Source organism: Eschrichtius robustus, chromosome 16 (genome assembly GCF_028021215.1).
Source record: "Eschrichtius robustus isolate mEscRob2 chromosome 16, mEscRob2.pri, whole genome shotgun sequence".
Lineage (NCBI taxonomy): Eukaryota > Metazoa > Chordata > Mammalia > Artiodactyla > Eschrichtiidae > Eschrichtius > Eschrichtius robustus.
Window position 1 is genome coordinate 53173074 of NC_090839.1, and position 19846 is coordinate 53192919.

At 51.7% G+C, this 19846-nt stretch overlaps 1 protein-coding gene across 6 annotated transcripts in view; it reads right to left on the reverse strand.

Moving 5' to 3' along the window:
• ABCA3 (ATP binding cassette subfamily A member 3) overlaps positions 1 to 19846 on the reverse strand; it is a 44852-nt gene that overhangs the window by 16306 nt on the left and 8700 nt on the right. For 5 of the 6 annotated variants that reach the window (XM_068525217.1, XM_068525216.1, XM_068525213.1 and 2 more), the window contains 14 exons: positions 19511 to 19581; positions 19100 to 19364; positions 18081 to 18208; positions 17220 to 17385; positions 14337 to 14596; positions 12303 to 12419; positions 11905 to 12025; positions 7625 to 7798; positions 5062 to 5243; positions 2782 to 2925; positions 2154 to 2283; positions 1494 to 1648; positions 1072 to 1227; positions 775 to 985 (listed from right to left, as the gene is read on the reverse strand). In XM_068525217.1, the coding sequence (XP_068381318.1) occupies positions 775 to 985; positions 1072 to 1227; positions 1494 to 1648; positions 2154 to 2283; positions 2782 to 2925; positions 5062 to 5243; positions 7625 to 7798; positions 11905 to 12025; positions 12303 to 12419; positions 14337 to 14596; positions 17220 to 17385; positions 18081 to 18208; positions 19100 to 19364; positions 19511 to 19564 (2263 nt within the window). In that variant the 5' untranslated portion in view covers positions 19565 to 19581. Of the gene's footprint in view, positions 1 to 774; positions 986 to 1071; positions 1228 to 1493; positions 1649 to 2153; positions 2284 to 2781; positions 2926 to 5061; positions 5244 to 7624; positions 7799 to 11904; positions 12026 to 12302; positions 12420 to 14336; positions 14597 to 17219; positions 17386 to 18080; positions 18209 to 19099; positions 19365 to 19510; positions 19582 to 19699; positions 19812 to 19846 lie in introns of those variants that run through there. The other variant, XM_068525218.1, reaches the window with a different exon arrangement.

A 19846-nucleotide genomic window follows, 5' to 3' on the forward strand; every position in this document is an offset into this window, starting at 1 on the left:
AGGTGAAACCAGAGCTGGACTTCAGATGTCAAGTCTCAGATACTGGGGTACAAACTGTCCCCAAGACCCCTTCTCCCTGCTTTCTCAGTAGCAGAACCTAAGGACAAAGGCCACTCTCTTACAGCCTCCCCCCAGCCTGATGGTGACCACACTAGGTCACCTTCTGCTTTCGGGGCTGTGTGCTGGCCAGAGGAAGCTGCAGATGTGAGGGGTGCAAATCCTGGGGTGTCCTGGGGGTGGGGCGCTGGTCTTCTGTATTGGCTCCTTCTGCTGGTGGGACATGGATGTGACCTGGCGTGCCAGGACCATGTTGGACCATGAGTTGCCCTCGAGATGGGAAGCCATGCTCATACAGCAAAGACGGGGCTGACTCCATGCGCTGCCCACCAGCCCTAGACAGTGCCGTGGGCCCCTCACTTGTTTGGGAGCTGCAACGCTGGCGAGCGGGCTTGGTCTCTGCAACGGCACCCCTGCTCTTGGTGGCCCTGGCACTTGACTGCTAGTCCACTGCTCAAGGCTGAATGATGCTCCAAATCAAGACTACCTGCTTCATTCCTTCTTCATTCTCACAGGCCCCTCTGCCTGGGGCCTCGGGTCTCTACCCACAGGTAGCAGAACAGGATGTCTAGAGAAGGCCTCTCTCTGCCTGATCTCAGGGGCTCTTCGGGAACGTTACCAGTGGATACTTTCTCCAGCACACTGGGCCAGCAACGCTGACCCCACACAGAATGGAGTTTCGGCTGCCTGCCCCGCTGCTTGCCTGCGGCCGCTCACCATATTTCTGCTTCAGGAACAGAGATGACCCGCAGCACTGCAGCTCCCCCTTGGCCATGATGGCGATGCGGTCCCCCAGCAGGTCGGCCTCATCCATGAAGTGGGTGGTCAGCAGGATGGTGTGGTCACTTTTGTGCTGCTGAAGAAGGTCCCAGATGGCCCTCCTGGAGATGGCGTCCATGCCCGAGGTGGGCTCGTCCAGCATCAGCACCTGGAGGGCAGAGGAAAGGGCTTGTGATGACGGCAGAGCCACGTTCTAGGCCCAGGCTGCTGTGCTGCAGGCCCCGCCACCCCTACCTTGGAGCCTGCGATGAGGGCAATGCCGATGGAGAGCTTGCGCCTCATCCCCCCGCTCAGGAACCTGCTCCGGGAGTCCCGCTTGTCCTCCAGACTGAGGATGTGCAGCATGCGTTTGACCTCTTCAGGGCACTTCTGGCGCGACAAGCCTTTCAGCTGACACAGCAGGGGACAGAGATCTGGCAGCAGCTTCTGACGGGAGGCCAGCCCGTCCAGCTGGCACTGGAATGGTGCTGTCTCCGTCCCTCCCCAGGCTGGATCTCACGTCCTGACACCCACCCCCCCGCAACTGGGGAACGCCTCCTCGGAGCAGGTTCAGTTTGCTGGGAGGCTAAGGGCTCACATGGCTGCCCTGGGGACCTGAGCATGTAGGTGATGGAATAACCACGACGACCCATGAATCCTGTCACCTGCCAGCTCACCTGAGCATAGAAATACAGGTGTTCTGCAACAGTCAGGTTGTCAAACAAGACGTCATGCTGCGGGCACAGGCCCAAGCTCTTCCGGATCTGAGCCATGTCTTGGGAGATTTCGTACCCACTGATATACGCCCGTCCACTGGTCGGGGGAAAGAGACCTAGAGCCAAGCAGAAGACCCCGGGGCTCAAGTTCAGTGCGAACATCCTCTAGTAGCACAAGGAGTGCTGAGCCTCCCTGGTTCACACGGTGTGCACCCTGCTGTGTGGGTCTCTGGAGACAGAGGAGGGTGGGGGATGCCCACTGCCAGGATGTGTGGCTTGTAAGGAATGAGAGAGGCGCATCCCCCACGCTCTCCGAGCCCAGGTCCTACTCGAGCCTGTTCTCAGGGAGGACAGGACGACCGACCGTCAGGGCTGGGCTGGCTCATCCAGGACGGCTTTATAGGAGAGTGGGCTCGGGACCAAATCAGCGTGGGTGGGGCCACCTCTGTGTGGCCTGAGAGGCTCCCATCCTGTTCCCAGAGCCCCTGGGGCTCCACTAGCTATCAGCACAGCAGGGGGAGGACAATAGCCACCTGAGGGCACAAGGCCGGGGCAGCCCTGAGGTGGCCTTGAAGGAAGGGCCTGGAGGTCGGGGTGGGGCATGAAGGCTGGGCCCCTCACCGGTGAGCATGGAGAGGGTGGTGGTCTTCCCCGCGCCGTTGTGGCCCAGCAGGACAGTGATCTGGCCCTCATACAGGTTCAGGTTCAGGTCTCTGACAGCTGCCTTGCCCTTGTTCCCCACTCTGAACACCTGCAGGAAAGGCAGAGGGTGGCCCCGGACTTCAGGAGCCCCTCACTGCAAAGGGCCCTTTCTACTCCCCTCTGGAATACCCGTCCAAGCGTCTGGGGAGGAGGCCACGCCCATTACCGCCAACCAGCGCACAGAGAGGCGGGAGGAGGACTGAGAGGAGGCCCCGCTGCTTCCTGCTGCTCTCCGCCCCACCCCAGGTCCCCAGCACCCCGGTGTTTTGGTGTCTCGGCAGGACTAGAAGGCCCATGACGCCCAGGCATCATACATGGCGAACACAGAGAGCATCCACTGCAAAGCTGGTCAGAGGTTAAGTGGGGCAGCACGGGTTGCTGACTCGACCCTGAGTCTCCACACTGGGCCCTGGGGACAGAGCCTGAGGGATGGCTGGTGCCCAGGAGAGCCGGTCAGAGGGCAGCCACAGGAATCCAGGAGAAACAAGGCCCAGAGGATGGTCTCCGCCCCGTGACCCTGCGGTCCCCGTCCCCATAGGTATGGCACCTTGGACACATGCTTGATCTTGATTCCGGCTACCAGGTCCTCTGGCTCAGCTTCAAAGTACTCGGTCCTAAGCACTTTCTCAGGGTCGTCATCTTCCTCCTCTTTCCCTAGAACTGTCCTCGGGTGCCCGCACCAATACGAGGGCTAGGATGGAAATCAGAAGCTCTCAAACAGCCAAGTCACGTCAGTTCATTTTGTTTGTGACAACCAACCGAAAAGCTAGAGCAGACAGCAGCTGCCCTTAGACTCCCCTGCTCGGCGCTGCTGCAGGGAAGAAGCTGCTTAGAGTCCAGGGTTGGTGTGAGACCCAGCGCAGTTCTGCACCCAGCTGCCCCAGGAAGCTCTGAGACTGTTTCCTATTCTGCTGAAGGGGCTTACTGTGCACGTCAACTCAGAGGTGATACAGGGAAAGTTAACAATGGAATTTAATACAAAGACAGGTCATTAAGTCCAGCCCAGAGCCACATGGGACGAGCCCCCAGCTGCATCCTCACTCAGCCACGCAGGCGCTCGTGAAATAAGCAGGAGAAGCCCAAGGTCCAGCCTCCCTCTGCTGGGAGGAGGCCTCCCCTTCTACGGTCTGGCCCCGGCAGTGCAGGTGTCACTTGAGGGTGGCACACTGATGGCACAGTGGCTGGGTAGGGTCACAAGAGAGGTGAGCACAGGGCCCTGGAAGAACGCCCACACCCCGGACGGAAGCCCTGCAGGGGGAGAACATCTCACCCACAGCTCTAGCCCCCACATACCCCACGGCCTGGGGTGGTTCCTCATATCACAGTCCATTGGTTTTAGGGGACACGTGTCTCAAGTTTTAAGTGACTTTGAAATCAGAATGTGTCTTACAAATCACAGAAATGCCATAGTTTAACTGTCAGTATTTTTCTTTCTTAGTGATGAAGTAATGGTGCCTCTAAGAATCAGGGTCATCTTAGATTTTTTAAAAATGTACTTATAGCTTTATTTTATTTTTATTTATTTATTTTGGCCGCACCACACGGCTTGTGGGATCTTAGTTACCTGACCAGGGATCGAATCCTACCCTGGCAGCAAAAGCCCAAGTCCTAACCTAACCACTGGACCGCCACAGAATTCTCCAAGGGCCATCTTAGATTTGATGAAATACAGTAAATGGATGCTTGATACATATTTGTTGAATCAAAGAACGAACGATGAAGCGGCACCTGGCTAACCTAGCTCACCAACAGGGAATTAGTTAATGATACAGTCGTACATCCATGGAATACTGTGTAGTCATTAAAAAGGGAAGTTGGAAAAAAAAAAAAAAAAAAAGTGAAGTTGGGGCTTCCCTGGTGGTGCAGTGGTTAAGAATCCGCCTGCCAACGCAGGGGACACGGGTTCGAGCCCTGGTCCGGGAAGATCCCACATGCTGCGGAGCAACTAGGACTGTGCACCACAGCTACTGAGCCTGCGCTCTAGAGCCCGTGAGCCACAACTATTGAGCCCGTGTGCGACAACTACTGAGTCCGCACGCCTAGAGCCTATGCTCTGCAACAAGAGAAGCCACCACAGTGAGAAGCCCGTGCACCGCAGCGAAGATTAGCCCCCGCTCTCTGCAACCAGAGAAAGCCCGCGTGCAGCAACAAAGACCCAATGCAGACAAAATTAAATAAATAAATAAATATTAAAAAAAAAAAGTGAAGTTGGTTGATAAAAACACATATGTTTAAATAGAAATATATTTATAAATAAATTTTAAAAATTTATAAACGTGTAGATAAAAATCTAAAAGCATATTTGTAAATAGACCCACATGTATATGTACTTAAGATATCTAAGATGTACTGTTACGTTAAAAAAAAAAAGCAAGTTTCATGCATTTTTACAATATAATCCCCCCTTCTAAAAACAAGTGTATATATGTTATAGCTGCACATGCATAGAAAATCATCTGAAGAGCTACACCTCAAAGTGTCAGCGATGTTCATCTCTGGGGGGTGGGAGTGTGCTGTGCACTCCAGCATGTGATCGTTTTTACAAGAAGCTCTATTACTTTGTAGGCAGAAAACCCAACAAGACGTTTTTTGAGAAAGATGGCTGGGAGGGGGCTGTGTACTGGCCCTGTGGCAGGCCAGCCAGCGCCAGCTCCTCCTCTCGGACCCTGGAGTGCAGGGATCACCTCGGGCGTGGGGGTCTCGGGGCCTCTAGGACACACGGCTCATGACAGCGCACAGGGCATGCATTGTATGTCAGGGACTGGAGGGGCCTGGCGTGGGCGCTGGGCCCACCTCCACCCCCACAGAGGTGGCTGTCAGAACTTACCAGGATGAAGAAATACCAGGGCTGGGGCACGCCGAACTGGCCTGGGAGGACGGCCTCCACATACCAGGTCACCAGGCTGTAGAGGACGGAGTCCAGCAATAGCATGCCGAGCACTTGCCCAAAGGAGAAGTCGTCGTCCACGTTGACAGGACTCAGGAGGTCTCGCCACTGGACACCTGTGCCTGGAAGACACGCCAGGAAACGGGCCTGAAGCGGACCCGTGGCCGCCAATGCACATGTGTGCGCAGCAGTGCAAAGTCAGTGTGACGGCTCCCCGCCTATAGCAAACCTGACAACTTTCTTCAGGCATTCAGACAAGAGCAAGTCACCAAATCGGTGTCATAGAACCAGCAAAAGCTTGTGAACTGACGAGAGGGGCTCATGTTTGATTTATGACGTATACACAGATAAACACATATCCATCTACATAACATACCTGTACATATACACGAATGCACATACACGTGTACATACACATACACACATACACGTATGTGATCTGGGTAAGGCCAACACTGGAAGAGGGTGCATTTAATACAAGTCTTTTCAAAAAAAGGAAACACTCCCAGCATACATAAAGCTCTGTTTAGTGGTGCTCGTGGTGTTCTGTCCTCTCTCTGGTTTGCAACATCACAGTCCAAATGATGCTTGGGGATTCTGTGCGGCTGGACCACCTGGGTTGGCTCGAGGGCCCCTGATGGAAATGGCTGCTCTCCAGCCTTGGTCACTGTTCACTTTCAAACAACTAGAAGTTTGTCTATTTTAAGAAAATTCAGGGACTTCCCTGGTGGTGCAGTGGTTAAGAATCTGCCTGCCAATGCAGGGGACACGGGTTCGATCCCTGGTCCGGGAAGATCCCACATGCCGTGGAGCAACTAAGCCCGTGTGCCACAACTACTAAGCCTGCACTCTAGAGCCTGTGAGACACAACTACTGAGCCTGCATGCCACAACTACTGAAGCCCACAGGCCTAGAGCCCGTGCTCCGCAACAAAGAGTAGGCCCTGCTCGCCACAACTAGAGAAAGCCCACGTGCAGCAACAAACACCTAACACAGCCAAAAATAAAAAACAGGAGAAAATTTAAAAAAAAAAAAAAGAAGAAAATTCAATATAGAATTTTGAAAACCAAGAGGTGCCATATAGTTAGACTCCTCTTTATAAATGGCTTTTTAAAAAGCATTTGAACCCTGGAAGGGACTGTGCCTTTAAAAAATCTACATTTTATCACACACTACTGAACATGGAGAACCATGTATATTTAAAAGCTCCAGTATCCTAGGACTTTGCCAACTGAAGAAAAAAATTCTAATTAAGGATAAAGCCACACTAAAGGTTCCCGTGGTCACCCACCTCCCTCCCTCCTTAGACCCACAACTAGGAAGCTACAACTAGGAATTGCATGACTGGAAGAAACCAGAGCATTCAGCCTGATAGAGAACATCTGGGTGGGGTGGGGTGAGACCATCCCAAAATGCACTCAGGTCAGTCACTCAGAAGCGAGGTTGTATTTCACCTCCTGCTAGCAGAGCCAGAGCAACACCAGGAGCTCCCGGGAGACGGACACCGACACAACACCAGCCACGCATAAACTCATCCTGTCCCTTCTGTCTCCGCTTGGAACCAAGGCAAGTGAGACAGAGGCAGGGCCGGGTCTGGGTCCACTTGCCTCTTCAAGGCCCTTCTGTGAGGTGGTCTGAGTGATCCAGAAATGAACGGGGCCTTCTCCTAAGAGGTGAGCGCTCCATCTCTGGAGATTTCCCAGCAGGTGTGGGGTTAAGGGTTAAACTAGGCGTCCTCTCAACCCTTTAGAGGAGCAGCCTTGACTCTACCATGTGAAATCTGAGAATCTCCTACAGGGTTTGCAAAATGGGAGCCCACAGGCCAACGTCAGCCCTAGAGGTGTTTATTTGACACCCATGACATTTTAAAAATCAGGAAATTTCACAAAACTCAAGAAAGCAATGTCCTGGTCTGTGACTTGTTCCTCTCTCAGGCCTTCCTGCCATCATCATCAATCACTGCAGAAGGTATCAGGGGAACAGGAGGAGGGGAGATGCTAGTTCTACCAGTTTACCAAGAGCTGGGAGCCCATCGAACCCCGCAGACTGAGACCTCTGGCCTAGGGATCCTAAAGCCTCGAGAGGCAGGCAGAGACTCAGAGGCAACCAACTTGAATCCCACCATTGGCAGATGCAGACACTCATGGCCAGTGTTTTCCTGAAGTAACGGCCGGTTCCAGGCAGGGCTGCAGGGGAGCTCAGAGCCAGGACCACAATGGCCAGGTGGTGGCCAATGTTGCACTGGACACCTTAACTCTCTGTCCTGTGAACCACGTGTCTCTGACCCACCTCCCCGGTGGCTCTGGTCACTCCTCCCCGTCTGCCCTGGGCGTGAGCCTCCCCCTTGCTGAGGACCTGCCTTCCAAATGCACTGTTCGTTTAGCTGTGCTGATGTGTCTGATTATTGTTGGAGCGAGAGTCTTGAGGCTGGAGGCTTCTCTGCTTAGACCCTCTGGGGGTAACTGAATCAGCAAGGACAGCCTGTGTAAAGGAAAATACTCACCTTTTGCTTCAAATTTTCCTATGAGCTGGGCTCCCATTGCCATGGCAACATTGGACAGGAGGCAGGAGAATAGCTTCTGGCTAAGCGTCATCCAGTTGTATCGAGGGGCAACGAAGAAGTAAGGGATGTACGTGAAGAAGTAGAGGAAGCCCCCGATGGCTGCTGCCATGTTGGCTATGGGCGGAGAGAGGAAGACAAGTGTGCCAGAACCAGGCGAGAGCATCTGCACCAATGGGCTCCATCCATGGCACAAAGGACGCCTCTCTCGGGCAAGCTGCCCAACCCCAGCCTGGCAGGAGCTGGGGACACGGGGACACAAGCCTCAGTGCTGGGGGGGCGCTCCATGCTCGGCCCTCAGCCTCTGCCCTTGTTGGCGTGCCTGTGCCCACCCCGGGAACCCCACGTGGATTTCTCCACCCTCTCCTGCAGACCTACCTCCAGCTATCTGGGCATCGTACACCTGACACGACTAACACGGAGCATCTGATCCCCCACCTGGTCCTGCCCCACCTTGTTCACTCGTGCATCCCACAGATACTCGCTGGGCCCCTGCTCTGTGCTAGGCCCTGCTCCAGGCACCAGGAAACAGAACAGACAAAGCCCTCCGCTCGGGGAGCTTAGGATCCAGTGCAGACACAGCCAGTAGACAAGAAGGTAAGTAAAGCAGATGGTGCTGGGTGGGTACAGCCCTGCGAACAGGAACAAACCACAGACCCAGGACAAGACACTCCCTAGGCTGGGGGTTGCAACTATAACCAGGTGGCCAAGAAAGGCTTTGATGAGGAGGTGAACATGGAAAAGACCTGAAAGAGGTAAGGATGGGGTGGTGGAGGTGTGGGGAGACAGCATGGCTTCAGTCCACGCAGTGGCCCTTACACTCTTTGGTCTTAAGACTCCTTTATGCTGTAGACAGTTGTTGAGGATGTCAAAGAACTTTGTTTATGTGGGATACAAACATTACATATATGTCAATATTCCACTGTGTTAGAGATGAATACTAAAAAAATTTAAAGATATTTAAGAATAACAATAATAAACCCATTACAAGTTAACATAAGTATTTTTATGAACAACATCTGTATTTCCCACAATTTAGTGGGAAGAGTAGCCTCGTGTAACATTCTTGCAAACCTCTGTAAAGATTTAACCGATTACAGCTGGATTCTCATATCTGCTTCTGCATTCACTCTGATGTATTGCCTTGTTTTAGGTGAAGTGAATGAAGAAAATGAGCTTCACAGAGATCAGCAGTTGGAAAAGGGACAGGAATTTTAATAGCCTTTTTAGGTATTTTGGATATTCTTCTTTGCTACCACACCACCACTTAACAAGGGGTGGTTTCTTAAAGGTGAGGTGCCACGTGGAATCAACCTGAACAATGAACTTTTTATACTCTGTTATGTGAAAATCTATTGGCCCATCTTGTACCTGGAACGGGTTATTTCCTACTCTTGCATGATTTTATAACATGATGCATTGGCCATTTGGAAAATATTGCTCGTTGGGCAAAGAACATCTTCCAAATGTTGACACATTTTATTACACCACATAAAAAAATCACATTGGGTAATATTATCACTAATTTCATAAAAAAGTAAGTAAGTACTGGGAGGCTGTAAAGCTCATGGTGGTAGATTAAAGTTTGCAAAACTCTATTTTTGTTGCCTGAAAGCCTGAATTTTGTAATTGACATCAGATATTGTCAGTTGTTTTCCTTAAAAAGGCAGCTCACACTTGAGAAAATGCTTACCAAATACCAGCATGTGAATGACAGTGTGACGGTCATTGTTTCAAGCAAAAATGGTGTTCCGTGAAAAAAGTGGCTAGTTTAGCTGACAACTCGAACCCCTGCACACATGCCGTTCCTCAAGAGAATCATTATACTACAGTACTCAAGGAAGCGCTTTCTGTGGACATCTCATTGAGTCACACAGAATATTAGAAAAGTATACTTGAGAGTCAAAGGTTAACAAAATTAACACTTTTTACTGTTCCGTCAAGGACATTTTTGAATGAAACGGGCATTTTTGTTTGTTTGTTTATGAGAGCGTGTGGTGTGAAGAACACGCCACTGCCTAGTGCAGTTTGGAGCCTGTCTTGATCGTGCTCAGGGCCGGCAGTTTTACCACTTTTGCTTTTGCACCATCAGTGCACATATCAACATGGTAGAAAAGGCAAACGACATTCTGATATTATCATAAAAAGTTCTGATTTTGTGAACCTCTAAAGGTCCCAGGAGCCCGTGGACCACACTGGAGAACCTCTGACCTGGGCAGAAACTGAAGAGGGGCAGGGGCAGAAGCAGGGAGGCCAGTTATGGGGCCACCGCCGTCAACCAGGCTGGAGATGACAGTGGCTCGGGCCAGGGCGGGGCTGTGGGGGAGGTGGGAGGTGGCTGGAGTTCAGGGGTACCTTGCGGTACAGTGGACAGGATTTGACTGGACTGGGGCAGGATGCTAGAGGGAGAGGAGTCGAGGGCATTCCCAGGTTTTTAGTGTGAGCACATGGTAGAGATGGGGAAATGGGGTTTTGAGGACACCATCAGTAGTTCAGGACACGTCTGACTGAGACATATGTTAAACATCTAAGGGGAGTTGCTGGGCATGAGTCTAAATCTGGGAATCACCCCCATGTTTAAAGCTCTCCAAGGGAGTAAGTCTGAGTAGGAAAGAGACTTCAAAACAAGAACATCAAGGACTTTAAGGAGTAAATGAAGAAATGCTTCCATTGATAAAAGGAGGATTTTTCCCCACAAAAATGGATGAAGAAACAAGAATAAGTGGATATGTACAACAATCAACTGGATAGTTGGTAAAGGATAAATATAGTCATAGAAATAAAATCTCAAAGATGAGACACAGTCTAGAACATACACAGTCAAAGAGAGAATTAGGGAATTAGAAGACAACTCTAAGGAATTCATATAGAGCTCAGCACAAAGAGATTTTTTAAGGTATGAAAAAGTAGTTAAGAGACATAAAGAACAGACTGAGAGATATACCTTACACCCAAGAGGGGGCTACTATAAAAAAAAGCAAAAAATAACAAGTATTGGTGAGGATGTGGAGAGATTGGAACACTTTTGCACTGTTGGTGGGAATATAAAACGGTTCAGCTGCTGTAGAAACAGTATGGCAGTTCCTCAAAAAATTAAAAATAGAATTACTATACAATCCAGCAGTTCTGCCTCTGGGTATACACTCAAATGAACTGAAAGCAGGGTCTCAAAGAGATCTTTGTACACCCATGTGCATAGCACCATTATTCACAATAGCCACAAACGTGGAAGCAACCCAAATATCCCTTGATGAATGAATGGATATGCAAAATGTGGTCTATACATATGATGAAATATTACTCAGCCTTACAAAGGAAGGAAACTCTGACACAAGCTGCAACAGGGATAAACCTTGAAGACATTATGCTAAATGAAGTAAGCCAGTCACAGAAAGACAAACGCTCCATGATTTCCACTTACATGAGGTCCCGAGTAGCCAAATTCATAGAGACAGAAAATGTAATGGTGGTTTCCAGGGTTGTGGGAACGGGGTAGGGAGTTAGTGTTTAATGGGGGCAGAGATTCAGTTTTGCAAGATGAAAAGATTTCTGGGGATGGATGTTGGTGACAGCTGCATGACAATGTGAATGTACTTAATGCCACTGAACTTTACACTTAAAATGGTTAAGGTGGTAAATTTATGTCATATGTATTTTACCACATTAATAAAAAAAAAAAGTTACGAGACATGGAAGGACAGACTGAGAGGCTTCCACTTAGGTCTAATAGAAGAGAAGGGGGATTAACAGGGAGCAAAGTCTGATGGATGACGAACGGAAATGCAGAACTGAAAAGACATGAGTCCTCAGATCCAAACATCCATACAGAAAAATCAGACCTAGACTGTCAGCTGACTTCTTCCCAGCAATAATGGAAATCCGGTGGCAATAAGGTAACGTTATCAAAGCGCCAAGGAGAATTTTATATGCAGCTAAGACAGTATTCAGGAGTGAGGGCAAAACAGAGACATCTTCAGATACACAAAGTCAATGAGAATTAACCACTCGCTGAGCTTCACTGAAAGAACTGTTCAGGGATGTACTTTGACACCCAGAAAACTGAATCCAAAGGAAGGCACAGAGTAAAGAAAACCTCAGTCTCCGGATTATTTCTGCTCAGATGCCCTTGGACCCCTTGACCTTACTCATCCCAAGAGAAACTGCCGGTCTTCTGAGGTGTGCATCACCCACAGACCTCCACTCTCAGGGGCAGGACAACTCACCTTTGCTGAAGAAAGTGCTGACCATGAAGCTGAAGGAGATGGAGGAGACAGCAAAGCAGGCCAGAAAGACCAGCACCAGCGAGGGGTCACTTTGCGCGAGCACTGCCACGTTCTTCTTCACCTGTGCGGCCATCCCGTTGGCAGGTGGGGGCGGGTCGGGGCAGGGTAGGGGAGACAAAACCAGGAGGAGTCTCAAACTTTCCCAGCCCCAAATGGAGCTGGTAAGGGTGGGAGAAGGGCTACACCAGTCCTCTCTACCAAAAGGGCAGACTCCCCAACCAAAGCCGTAAGTGTGGAGTCTTGGGGTCTCCCTGGTGGTGCCACACCTGTCTCTGGCCCTCCCGCCAACTCCAACACCTTGCTTTTCATGTGAGACCCCCTTCTGAAGCCACACTCACCTTGATGCAGAAGAGCAGGGTCATGAAGGAGACAGTGACGAGGAGGAAGAGGAAGAACAGGAGGAACCACGCAGTCCAGTGCAGCCAGCTGCTGAGCCCCATCATGCGCATGTACTCCTGGGCGAAGGGCACATGTGCTGCTCCACACGCCCCACTGCTTGCCACCCCTGCCACACCAGACCCCGGGAGCCTCCCTCACACTAAACCCGCACCATCCAATACAGCGGCCTGCGGCCACACGTGGCTATTTTGGCTGAAATTACTTAAGATTAAAAAGCCAGCTCCTCAGCCGTGCCAGGCACAAGTGCCCAGTGGGGCCGTAGAGGACAGCAGACCCAGGCCTGTCTGTTACCACGGACAGCACTGGTCTGGGGGAGGGGACCAGGGCTGATTAAGTGTCTCTCGTGTGCCAGGCACCAAGCTAGGCTGATTTTCCAACTTCCTCTCATGGACAATTTCAAACCATCAGAAAAATAGGAAGATTGGAACGGTGGCCACTCACATACCACTTGGGCTCAGTGATCACTCAACATCCCGCCACACTGGTTTCATCTATGCACCTGGAGGCGCGTGCGCGCACAAACATTTTTTCCTGAACCATTTCCTTGTCCACTGCTAACCACCTCAGCGTCACACCATTTTATTAAAGTTATTTAGGCACCGAAGTGGACAGGACCCACCTCATTAGTTCTCCCAGCCCCTCATTTACAGCAATTTAAAAGCGCCAATAGGGACTTCCCTGGTGGTCCAGTGGTTAAGACTCCGAGCTTCCAATGTAAGGGGCATGGGTTCAATCCCTCGTCGGGGAACTAGTAAGATGCCACATGCCGCATGGTGTGGCAAAAAAAAAAAAAAGCTCCAATAATCACAGAGTTGGCACCACTGAGAATACTCTAAATGTCCTTCCACTGGCACTGCAGACATTGCCAAAGGAAGAACTTCACATAAATTCTGGGTAATTCTGGCAGCGTCAAAGGTGAGAGCTTACAGGGGACACTATTCACCCAGGTGTACACGGTTATGTCAGTGAGATGCCTGTGGAGCACACCTCACACACTTCTCCATCCCCCACGACACTGCCTGACAGCCGGGCACCACAGCTGTCCTTGATCATACGCAAAGTTCGCTTCCTGCTCTCCATGTATGTGAACATTTGTCTCATGTTGACCTACTGTTTCAACAGAAACAGAATTCGACCCGCATACGTAATTCAGAATTTCAGTAGCCACGTCAAAAAAATTTAAAGGGAGACTTCCCTGGCGGTCCAGTGGTTAGGACTCCGTGCTTTCACTGCCGAGGGCGCGGGTTCCATCCCTGGTAGGGGAGCTAAGATCCTGCAAGTCACGTGGCGTGGCCAAAAAAAAAAAAGTTTAGGGACTTCCCTGGTGGCACAGTGGTTAAGAATCCGCCTGCCAATGCAGGGGACACGGGTTCGATCCCTGGTCCGGGAAGATCCCACATGCTGCGGAGCAACTAAGCCCGTGTGCCACAGCTACTGAGCCTGTGCTCTACAGCCTGCGAGCCACAACTGCTGAGCCTGTGAGCCACAACTACTGAAGCCCACGTGCCTAGAGCCCATGCTCCGCAACAAGAGAAGCTACTGCAATGAGAAGCCCACGCACCACAACGAAGAGTAGCCCCTGCTCACCACAACTAGAGAAAGCCCGCGTGCAGCAACAAAGACCCAATGCAGCCAAAAAAGTTTAAAGGAACAAATGAAATTAGTTTCAACAATGTATTTTACTTTACCCAATGTATCCAAAACACTGTCTTTTCAATGTTCAGTCTTTAATATACAGCACATGAACTACAGCGCTTTATCAGGGTTTTAAAAATCTGGACAGAACAGGCTTGATTTCAAAGAAGCCTGAGATGGGCTGAGCCATGTGGGCACTAGCCCCACGCCCAGCTGCCCTGGTGCCCCCAGTGCCCAGGAGCTGCCCCCACCTGATGACAGGACTCAGGACACGACGGCCCATGGCCACACTGTGCCTGGACTCAGGATCTCTCAAAGCCAAACGCAAACAGGGTTACCTTCAGTTTCCTCTCTTTCTCCTGCACGACAGCCCGGATGATGCTGAGTGAGGTGTAAGTGAAGCTCAGCATGAGCAGCAGGGGAAGCTGGTACTGGATGGCGACGAGGAAGGGGTCCGAGATAAAAGGCGGGTAAGGGAACCTCTTGGCGATCACGGTGAGCTTCTCAAACAGCTGGTGCGTGGAGGCGTTGGCGTGGTACTGCATGACAGCCCTGTCCACGGCATGCTGCACGGCCAGGAAGCCCTCACGGATATACCCTGAGTGCGGGAGCAGAGGACGTTCCGGCACGTGGGGTCGATACATGTGGGAAAAGCCAGGTCCTGGGTGCTGGTGCTCAGAGCGCTGTGGGCACTGAGCTGGTGAAGTGGCCTGGGGTTTCCTGCAGGCCTCCAGTTTGCAGGGGCCGCCCTCGCTCTTTGGCTCGAGGCCCCTCCTTCCACCTTCCAAACCAGCCAGGCAACATCTCTCTGACTGGCTTCCGTGTCATCACATCTTTCTCTGACTCTCTCTTCTGCCTCCCTTGCCCACTTTTAAGGACCTACTGGGATAATCGACAAGTCTTGCTCCCTTGAGACCAGCTGATCAGCAACTTTCATTCCATCCACCCTTGAGTTACCATCTCAAAGGGAGGCAGGAACCACAGACCAAAGGCCACCACTACACGACCTTCGTGTGCTTTGTGGTCCCTCCCTGCTGGCCCTTTCTGACTCCCCACAGTTGTCTGCGATAACATTTTTAAAGTGATAAGGGCCAGGGGGATATGGTATTCCAGTCCAGAGTGAGGCTTGTGAGAGGCTGAGCCTATGGAAGGAGTGGGGCATAGCCTCAGGAGAGAGAAAGGCAGCCTGGATTCCTGAGGTCCGAGCCCAGGGGACAGAGAGGGGACATGGGGTGCAGGTCTGGGTGGCATGGGCACCCTCATTCCTAAAATAGTGACATTTAGAACACCTAACATCCTCCAACACAGAACTGTCAGCTGCCTGAGTCAAGCCTCTAGAAAAAAGAATAGCAATTTTATGCCCACCACACCCCCAGCATGAGGTCACCATGTCTGTGCACTTCTACCATCTCCCTTGAGTAAGTGGTTTTATGGCTGCAGAAATAGCAGGTGCTCAGTGAATGTTACCCCTCGTTGTGCTGGGTGGGGGTTTAGTTCTCGTCTTCATTGCGACCCTGCAGAGTAGTGAACGACAACTTCATTGGACAAACGGGGCCACTGAGGCCCAGGGCGTTGAGCCACACAAAGGGGGAGGGGACAAAGCTGAGACGGGACCCTGGTCTCTTGGCTTCAAAGCCAGCGTCTTTCTCACGTCACAACGCCTCCCCCAGGAAACGTCCTGCCTGCTTCCTGCTCCCTAGTTGTTCTTCCACGAGGTTCTGCATGCTGCCATGGGGTCTTCACCACCACAACCTCTGCAGCTGCTCAACACCGAGGCAAAGCCACCCTGTGTGATCAATCATGTCCCACTGCTGAAGTTTTTATGATCGTAAATAATGCTGTGGGGAACATCTTTTGTGCGTCTGCGTTTTCTCCTTCTTTCAGACTATTCCAGGGGCTCAATTTTTGTCAGGGGATCAGGGGTCTAAGGTATGGACATTTGGGGGTGGGCTTGGGGGGAACACTGGCCTAATTCTTGGAGGGCCTGCTGTGTGCCAGGTTCACATCCTTTCCACATCTCTTGGGGTCTTTGTGTTTTTTTTAAACTGATTTGGACTAAGGAATCCTTTATAAAACAGAAGGTATTTACCCTTTGTCATTTGCTGGAATGTTTTCCCCAGTCTCTTATTTGCTTTCAAAATTGGTGTTATGTCTTTTTCTCTTTTAGCAAATTTCAAGTTTGTACGTAGTGAAATCTGTCAGTCTTTTCCTTGGAGAACTTTCGCCTCTATTGCTTCCAAGCTTAGGAAACTGTCCCCACAAACAGGACGGACAGCCCCGCCCCGGGTCACACAGCCAGTGTCTCCTGCTGCTGGCCACAGGCAGTGGGTGTGGCAGCTGATGTGGCTTCTCCTCCTCTCCGGCTGGTGACCTGTCCAGGGCTTCATTCTGGGGCCTTGCACACTTCACCTTGCCTTGCTCGTCTTAGCTCCTCTTTTGGATTTAAAATCTTTCCCTGGAACATTAGCCTGGTGATAGGGCCCTGGCACCAGAAAAACATCTCTAAACGCCGGCTGCCTCCTGCCTTCCCGGCGCTCTATTTAGGGCATTCCTGGGTCTTTTCATCAAAATCTCTAACAAGTTCTGCCTCTTGCAGACCAGGGAATTCTGTGTTCTTTGCAACACCCAGGATGCCGCCTGGAGCCTGCGGCTGGACCTCGGCTTGAGGGCAAAGTCTAGTCCTGGGCCCCAGCTACTTGGTTCTAAGATGGGACCTTGGTCAGAGGAGACAAACAAGCCAACTACCTGCCAGAGTTACAGCGGACAGACCGACACACCCTCTGGCAATACAGTGAGCTGAGATCCGACTTCTGCAAACATTCCACTGACTCAATGAAACCACGGACAATTACACAAGGACAACAGAGTGTATAGAGCCTACACAACTGTACAGAGAGAGGGGCAAGGAGAGAAGGGAAATGGAAAACCAAGCCCAAAAGACCCAGTGCAAACTGAAGCTCCTTAAAAACTGAAATATAAATGTTTCATTCAACAGCACGTTTGCTGGGAAATAGGGAGACAGCCTTTGCTGTTTTCAAAGATTATTTTGCTTTTCAGAAGCCAGTTTTACTGGATGTTTTCTTCCTTCTCCTACAACGAAGAAGGCCAAATAATCATAAAAAATCTTCCTCCAGAGAAATGCAAGATGGGTTCCCCCCACGTGATGATCACGAGCCAGCACCCCGGGGGAGGGAAGGAGACCCCCTAAAAGTGCTCCTCACCAGGTTCTCCGCCGTCAGGGGACGTGGGTTCCCTTGGTCCTGGGCTGGGGAAGAGTGGAAAAAGGGAAGTGGTGTGCCAGCCTTCTGTCTCTTTCAGGAAAAAGGAGCCTGTCTGGGTCCACATGTAATTTCTTCGCGTGTAGCTGAACCGTAAGTGATATTTCACCTACGGAAACAAAGAGAAAACCAAGCGCTCTAAGGGATCCAGCCAGAGGAGCAAACGTCTGCATCCAGTGGGAGGGGCTGGGGGACCCTTGTTACCCTGACCTCACCACTGCCCCAGCCCCCGCCAGTGTCTGGCTCTCAGGAGGTCAGAGCGAGAGGTCCTGCCAGGGCACAGAGAGCCCAGGGGCACCTCTGTGGTGCTCTTCACCACCGTCTTCTGCCATTACCAATGGGAACTTCCACGCATGACTCATCACTGCTAACCAGTGCAGGGCCGCCAGCATGATGCTGAGGGACCTGACGGTTTCCCAGTCTTATTGCCACCAGGGCAACCAAAAAACCTTTCTGTTTGTTTGTTTAAATATGTAACAGAAATTCTAATGCCATATGGTGCTAAGTCCCGAGTATCTGCTACTTTCCTATTTGTCCTATTTGACTCTGTCAAAGGAGACCCGTAATGCCTTTCATAAAACGAGAGGACAAAGAGGGGCCACAGCAATGGTATACGGCCACTTTCTTCAGACGGGCGAGGTTTCTAAACTGCTCTGGCCTGACAGGTCAAACACCACCAGGGCCCCTCAGTGAGCTAAGAGGTGATTCTGGACCCAAGGGGAAAGTCGCATTTGCTCCCAGGCAGGCAGAGCGCCTCTGGCTCCTGGGGGCGGAAGCTTGGCTCCGTGGGGCTGGGGTCCTCACCGCCAGCGGCAGGGGATCCCTGCTGTGGTTGAAGGCATGCTCGAACACCACGGCGGCCAGCACGTTGGCGGAGCAGTTGTCGTACCTGACGTAGTCCTCAAAGTCCTTTTCGGAGGGGAAGCCGCGAGCTGTGGGGAGCAGGGGGGCCCAGAGTTGCCCAATCGTCCACTCTGCTTGAGAAAGCTGAACCTTCAGATAAAGGACTAAAGCTTACAAGTTTCTCTAGGGCTTTGTAAACCTTTCCTAAGACTCGAGGCTTTTGTTTTTGGCAGAGACGGGCTGCGGTGAAGACTGGCAGAACCTCACCATCGAAGCCGGCCCTGGGCATCTAGAAGCTGAGAGCTGGAGCAGGGCCCCTCCATGAGGGCAGCTGCCCTGCCCTGGGCTCTGCAGCCAGCATCAGTTTCTCTCATAACTATAATGGTGGGCTTTAAAAATTCAAGTGGACACTAACGTATAGTCTGTTCAACGACCTCTCTCACCCAGACCCCATTTCACATAAAGGGTTTGACTATAATCACATAGTGAGGGACCAGGGATCTTCCCCTAAGTGTTTGCTACACTGAATTAAACAGGCCACAGTGCCAAAATCAAGAGGGAGAGGAAAAGGGATAATACTTTCTATTCTGAAAGCAAAGACCTAGCGAGGGTGACTGGCACATTTCCTGGGAATGGCCCTCAGCAGGCTTCCTGATGACCTTTATCAGAGCTGTCCTCCCAAAACCATATCCCAGAAGAGATTCCTGACACCGGGCCTTGCCCTCATAATTAAAGAGCTTTGCAGGGTATGTGGACGCCATCTCCACTCTGAATAGCCAGGGGCTGTGAACTGTCACACACACTGCTTCCCGCAGCCCTCACAACCCTGATCCCTATTACAATGAGACATGACACAGGGATTCGCGAGCTGCGCGGCCACTACAGGGCAGGCTGCATTGGCTGCTGCCCGGCTCCCCGCCTGGCCAGTCCCTGCCCCACAGCCCAAGCCCCGCAGCACTATTGAGTCCCCAACAACTCACCTCTCATGTTGATCACCAGCGTCCTCCTCACTGTCTCCACGATGGTCCTCACGGCGTCACTCTGGGATGGGACGTAGGCGAGCTCCCAGGCGGCTCCCGGTGGAGGGAAGCTGAAGAACAGTGGCAGCTCCCGGATGGACTGGCCAGGGTAGAGGGTGGCATTGGGCACGTTCTCTGACTGGATCTTCAGGCGAAGCCAAATCAGGATCCCGGAAAACAGCAAGGGCAGGAAGAGCTCCAAGATGGTCACCAAGACCTTCCGCTTCTAAAGAGAAATGGAAACCGAGGGCTGAGGAGTGCGAGGCGGGGGCTCCTGGAGCCCCTCCCACTGATGCCCCCTCTCGCTGACACGCCCTCTGCCAGGCCCCTCTCGCCCTTCCCCCTGCAGTGTGCCCCCAGGGCCGGACCCACCTGCAAAGTGTAGTTCTTCCAGAGCAGGAGCGCCAGCTGCCTGAGCACCGCCATCCTCACCAGAAGGGCCACTAGTTGTGGACCAAAGACAGAAAGGGTGTTGGTTCAGGTTTGCGAATCGTGTTTGGGGAAGGCGGGGAGAATGGGGGAGAGTCAGTCCTGAGACACAGACCCTCCACTTCTCCTCACCTTCTTTTGTCCCAGCCTAACTCAGAACAGCTCCCCAGAGGGAGAGGCCAGTTCTACTCTGTCTGTTCAAGGAACACACGCCCTTTCAGGAAGCTGACTTTGTTTCTTCTGGAAACATGAGATGAATGGCAGGGCTGGTAGATGCAA